The sequence below is a fragment of the Alligator sinensis genome, unplaced genomic scaffold (genome assembly GCF_000455745.1).
Source record: "Alligator sinensis unplaced genomic scaffold, ASM45574v1 scaffold100_1, whole genome shotgun sequence".
Lineage (NCBI taxonomy): Eukaryota > Metazoa > Chordata > Crocodylia > Alligatoridae > Alligator > Alligator sinensis.
The window spans coordinates 651,386-658,136 of NW_005842193.1; the positions used below are offsets into that span (position 1 = coordinate 651,386).

The 6,751-nt window shown below is 45.8% G+C and overlaps 1 protein-coding gene across 1 annotated transcript in view; it reads left to right on the forward strand.

Annotated features, from left to right (window-relative positions):
- Nucleotides 1-6,751, forward strand: part of COG5 (component of oligomeric golgi complex 5) — a 363,968-nt gene that overhangs the window by 235,333 nt on the left and 121,884 nt on the right. The window contains exon 8 of the mRNA XM_006026439.3: nt 4,263-4,428. Within this exon, the coding sequence (XP_006026501.1) occupies nt 4,263-4,428 (166 nt within the window). The remainder of the gene's footprint in view (nt 1-4,262; nt 4,429-6,751) is intronic.

Below are 6,751 nucleotides of genomic sequence, written 5' to 3' on the forward strand. Positions count from 1 at the left end.
GCAGGAATTCAGCTCTTGAGTCTTCCTTCATAATGACTTAGTGGCACATGGATATAGGATTGACAGGGTCTTCCTAGTCAACAACTCCAGATGCCTGCAGTTACAGCACACTACATATAAACTTTTGTCCAAAAACGTCCACCCAGGACATCTGTTCTTTCCCCTCTTGCAGTGTATGACCACACAAAATCCAATAAATGTGAACCCTTGCAATGTGCCACAGAAAGAGAAACAGAGGCACTGCCAAGGTCTTGGGTCCCTGCAGTGACAGGGAGCTCGAATGGAAAGGACTGAAAATTGTATGTTGTGTCTGCAGTAGAGAGAAATAGGGGAAACTGGAGCCTTCAGGAATCTGGATTTTCTCCCCCTTGCCAACACTGCTTTCAGCATTAGTTTTCATAGGCACTGCTAAATGCAGGTACTAGCATGACTTTTGATGGGCCTCAGCAGAAGTGTTTCCACACTCCTCTTTCTGCATTAATTCACTTGGGCAAACAGAGCTGTTTAAATGTATGCAACACCAACATCCCCTTTTTAGACACAAGGATCAGTATCCAGAAGGGTAAAATACAGACCACAGTATACAAGAAATCCACAGACCAACATACATATCTGCACAGAACCAGCAATCACCTGAAACACACCAAAAAAGCTGTGATATACAGCCAAGCCCTCAGATACCATCGCTTCTGTACTGAAGAGAACACCCGGGATTGCCACCTCACCAATCTTAAAAAGGCTTTCACCCAGCAAGGACACTCCTCCAGAGAGGTAGATCGCACGTTTGAAAGAGCCACCTGGATACCACGTGAAGAACTGCTGCAGTACAGAAGAAAAACACCCACAAATCGCACACCGCTGGTTATGACCTATCACGCCTCCCTTGAACCTGTACGGAAAATCCTCAAAAAATTGCAACCCATACTAGACAGAGACCCTATTCTTAAAAAGATCTTCCCAGAGCCACCCATCCTAGCCTTCAGACAAGCACTGAACCTCGCCAACCTCATCACCAGAAGCAAACTTCCTCAACCCTAGAACACACCAAAAGGATCCAGACCGTGCCATGACAAGAAATGCAAAACCTGCCCCCACATCTCCACCACCCCCACAATTACTACACCCCACAACAGAGCCATCAGCATCCCAGGATCTTATAGCTGCACCTCCAAGAATGTAGTATACCTCATCCAATGTACCAAATGCCTTGATGGAAGATATGTAGGAGAGACCAGACAACAACTGCGCACCAGAATGAACGCACACTGGAAATCCATCAAAGACAGAAACACCCAATTACCGGTGGGGGCACATTTCTCACAGGAGGGCCACTCTCTCTCCAATCTCTCAGTCCTGATCCTCAAGGGAAACTTAGACAACACTTCCCAGAGACGAGCCTATGAGCTCCATTTCATCAACCTGCTGGATACTAGAGATCAGGGACTAAACATAGACATTGGATTTTTGATACATTACAATCTGCCTGGCAACTGACTCCCCAGCCCAGCCCCTGGCTTCTTCACTTTTCATTCCATCCAGGAAACACCAACTGCTGTAGCTTCCTTAGCCTGACGAAGGGTTTTTGAACCCGAAAGCTTGCTTAATAACTATTCTCCAACCATTTGGGTTGGTCTAATAAAAGATATCAAATTCACCCAAGGAACCTTGTCTGCCTAAGTGGTAATTAGGCATTTAAGTGTGATCTTATTCCACACTGCTCATACCCCTAACGAACCGTTAATACAAAAGGTATTAATACAAAAGGTAGGGGTCCTTTCCACTTTTTGTGACTTAGTTAAGGCGAAGATGAAAGGAGAGGATAAGGAAGGCAAGGGCAGTGCCTGAGATCAGGTTGGCAACTGAAATCAAGAACAATAATAAGTCCTTCTTTAGGTATACAGGGAGCAGGAGGAAGACCAAGGTAAGTGTGCAGCCCTCACCGAATGAGACAAGACAGCTGATAACAGACAATCAGGAGAAAGCTGAATACTTTAATTAATACTTTGTGTTGGTGTTCCTGCATGCAAATGATGGTCACCTGCCTGGTCAGATACTGGACGGATGCAGGGGCAAGGGGGCGATTGCCAACCAGTGGTCAGTGTCGAACTGGTGAGGGAGCACTTAGAGCAGCTGAATGTCTTCAGGTTGGCAGGATCAAATGGACTACAGCTGAGTGTGCTGAGGGAATTGGCTAGAGTCATTGTGGGACTGTTGGCAAAGGTATTTGACGACTTGTGGTGCTTGGGAGAGGTCCCAGAAGACTGGAAAGGGGCCAGTGTGTTGCCAATCTTTAAGAATGGGGGGAGGGAGGATCCGGGAAACTATAGGCCAGTCACTTTGACATCAGTACTGGGTAAATTGGGGAGAAAATTATCAAGGTGTACATTTGTTAGAGACTGGTAGAAGGCATGATGCTGAAGGATAGCTAACATGGTTTTGTCTGACCAACCTTGTCTCCTTCTATGATCAGGTAATGAACTGCTAAGATGTGGCAGACACAGTTGATGTCATATACTTGGATTTCAAAAAGGCCTTCAATATGGTCTCTCATGACATTCTTATAAACCCCCCCCCCCCTGGGGTATTGTGGGCTGGCAGAGTCAGGTGGGTTTGGAACTGGCTAAGGGGTCAAACCCAGAGGGTGTTAGCGGGATGGGTCTGTATTGTCTTGGCAGGAGGTGGCCAGTGATGTCCCACTGGGTTCAGTTCTTGGCCCCGTGCTGTTCAACATCTTTATCAACAGTTTAGATGACACTGTGGAAAGCACACTGGCCACATTTGCAGATGATACTAAGTTATGGGGAAAAGTGGTCATGCTACGGGATAGGATGCGGATCCAAATGGACCTGGACAAGCTGGAAAGGTGGACAGAGAGGTACTGGATACAGTTGAATAAGGATAATGTAGAGTGCTGCATCTGGGGAGAAGTAACCAGCGACAAGAATATAGGTTAGGAGAAGATGTCCTGGCCAGCATGATGACTGAAAGGGACCTTGGGGTTATGGTCAATCACAGGATGAACAAGAGCTGCCAGTGTGATGCTGTAGTCAACAGAGCTAATAGCATACTGGGATGCATTAGCTGATGCGTTGCAAACAAGGCTAAGGAAGTGATACTTCCTTTGTACTTGGCATTGGTGAGACCCAGCTGGAGTACTGTGTCCAGTTTTGGGCACCATACTTCAAAAAAGACATGGAGAATCTTGAAAGGGTCTGGAGGAGGAAACTTTGGAAAAAAACTAAGGGATCTGGGATTGTTCAGCCTGGGGAAGAGAAGACTGAGGTGGGACTTGGTGGCTGTCTATAAGTATGTAAGGGGTGAATTTGGGAAGGTGGGAGAAAAACTAGGGCACCCTGGGGAGGACAAGGAGCAATGGCCATAAACTGTTAGAGTTTGGTTTCATGTTGGATGTAAGGAAGATCTTCTTTATGATGAGGGTGACCAGAATCTGGAATAGACTTCCCAAGGAGATGGTACAGTCCCCAGCCTTGGAAGTCTTCAAGAGGAGACTGGACAGACACCTTGCTGCAAGTGTATTCTGAATGCTGAATAGTATTCCTGCCCAGAGCAGGGGGGTTGGACACAATGATCTTTTGAGGTCCCTTCCAGCCCTTAATTTCTATGATTCTGTTGAAGTGCATTACAAAGTGGACACCAAAAGAGTGGGGCTCAAGCAACTTGTTTTAGGATCACACTTAGACACTTAAGTCTCTAGCACCCCCAGGGGGAGTCCTGGAGCAATGCCTAATTGTTAAATAAGTTCTCGCCTTTACTCTGTAAAACCAGACATAGATTTTGTAAAAGTTGATGTCATTCTAGAAATTTGCTCTGCTCTGAGTAAGTAGAATGCATGGGTTTTTTTGAGTTTTGTTCACATATAATCAACTGTTGAGTTCCTATAAGGTAGAAATGTAGCACATACTGTACATACAAACAAGTCTTACTACCTACCTTATAACTGGATAAAACCAAGACAGTGAGTGTGCATGCCTCAAAATTACATAGTAATTTTCCTCTGTGAATTATTGGATCACTAGCTGGTAGCTCGTACCCAAATGATCAAAGTCAGCATTGTTTTCAGGTCACTTGTCTTCTTTCTCTTATCTTGTTTCCCAATAGAGACCACTGATGTGATAATAAATTAAATGCATCCACAAACTCCTGCATGTAAATGTACAGATTAAAACATGGTCTCATCATGGGTAAATAAAGTTACATATAAAGTGATGCTTACCATTTCCCCCTCCCACTTATCTTCCTAGAATCCAACTCAAGTGGGAACAGCTCTACAGGTTTTTCATAATCTTGGAACTTTGAAGGATACTATTGCTAATGTAGTGGATGGGTACTGCGCATCCGTGGAGGAGAACATCAGAAATGCTTTGGATATCAAAGTTTTGACTCAGCCTTCCCAGGCAGTTACAAGAGGTGCAGTATGAGTACAATTTTTCTACTTTACATTTCCCATTATTTGGCAGAAGTACATTTTGCACCTCCCCTTCCCATCCATGTTTCAGAGACAGTTTATTGCTTGTATTAACTGGGCCAGGGGGTAAATCATACCCATGGATGGATCTAGGAGTTTGAAAAGGGGGAGGTGCAGATGGCATGGTGCATCATCCCATATAATGGGTGCTTTGCCCCTGGCCTCCAGAGCTGTGTCATCTAGCCCACAGAACTCTCCATGCATCCAGACATTTTGTAGTAGGGAGCTCTGGGCCCTACATGTTGGACTGGGTGCCTGATCCCAGTGCACAGGGCCAGGCAGAAGTGGCATGGGGCCCCAGGACCCAATTCCAGTGTGGGAGCTGGGAGGGGACGGTGCCAGGCTCCTGGAGCCCAGTCCTGGTGCTTGGAGCAGGAAGGGGATGGTGTTGGGTTCCAGGGTGTGATGCTGAGGTGTGGGGCTTGATCTAGCCTGCAGACAGGCCCCATACCACTCATTTGGCACATGGGGCGCAAAAGCTTAAGCAACACTGGCATATAACATAATACATCATTTTCTCCAGGTAGAAAGAAACTAGAAGGTTTACTCATATGCTCGAGAGCAAAGCAGTATTATTCAGTTAAGATTAAAGTAAAAACAAACTTTAATGAATTGGAATGTGGAATTTGATACATTTTACATTTTGTATTAAAAAAACAGATCAAACTAGGCAAAAATTATCAAAAATGTTATTTCTTCAGTCCTGTAGTCATTAGAATGAAATGCATCTCTCTTTCAGATTCATAAAACAAAATCAAGCTTCTTGAGCATCTGACCATACATCTAGTACTTCACTGAAAGTTATTTCCACACCCAAGCTGATGTTCACCTAAGTTAATGTTTCCACATCTAAGTTAATATTTTTAACTAGAGTTGAAAACAGTATGGAGGCCTGTGAAATAAGAACTACATTACCAGGAGAAACTAAGAGACAGCAGAATTGCAGAAAAAAGAATAGCTTGATTAGTGTGATATCAGTACCATTAAAAAGGAGAGAGTGTCACTAACACCCATGGAATGAAGAGTTTGGAAGGAAGCAGGTAGATTATAATGAACCAGGAAGTCAAGTGACTCCTTCACTGCTGCTTGAATAGAAATGCTGCTGCCACGGCCAGGCATTTTCTTTTAAACTTTGGGTGAAAATCAGGAATCAAAGGGCTTCAAATCACTACTGTACCCCCCTCAAATAGTCCCCTGGGCATATCCTAGAGCAGTGATTCTCAATCTTTTTAGACTCGAGGCATCCCTGAATAGGCTCCAGGCACCCCTTGGAAAATGACAACTCTTGGTTTTCACTCTGTTTTTTTACTACAGAAAAATAATAAAGTGGAGTAATTTTTCTTGCTTTCTGAGCAAGGAACTCAGAAATACCAGAGCTATGGATTTCTGTTTGAAATCTCTGGGTTTATCTTGTGAATCACATTTGCAAACCTAACAGTAGTAACATTGAATGGCACCCTGTGTCACTCTTGAACAGATATCAAGGCACTCCAGGGTGCCATGGTACCCTGGTTGAGAATCGCTGCTCTAGAGTAGGGATGTTAATGGTTAAATGATTTATCTTTTAACCGATCAGCCCAGTGATAACCAGTTCTAGCTTACAGGTTATCATTTAGCCCCAGCCGGGCACAGTGTGGGAGAGGGATGGGGGGAAGGGAAGCCCTGTGGTGTCCAAGCAGGAACTGGAAGGTGGGAGGGCAGGAGGGAGGGAGAGAGGAGCAAGGAGCAGGGAAGACGGCAGGGTAGGGGTAACTAATACCTAATAGCTAGGCTTCATGGACCCTGGTGCAGCCACTCGCAGCCTCCAGGCTGCACGTGGCAGGTAGTGGGAAAGCTATAAGTGGATGCACCGGGGTCCAAAGAGCCTAGCTATTAGGTTCTAGTCACTCCTCCCCCTCCACCTTCGCCTCCTTCCTGTGCTGCAGCGGCTGGCCCCAAGAAACCATACCTACAGGCTGGGGAACTCCCCTCTTGTCAGCACGGAGGTGGAAAAGGATCTTGGAGTCATTATTGACTCCAAGATGAACATGGCTCGGCAGCGTGGGGAGGCGGCTAGGAAGGCCAACTGTACCTTGTTGTGCATCCACAGATGCATTTCAAGCAGGACCAAGGAGGTGATCCTCCCCCTCTATGCGGCACTGGTCAGGCCGCAGCTGGAGTACTGCGTCCAGTTCTGGGAGCCGCACTTTAAGAGGGATGTGGACAGCATCGAGAGGGTCCAGAGGAGGGCCACTCACATGATCAAGGGACAGCAGGGCAGGTCCT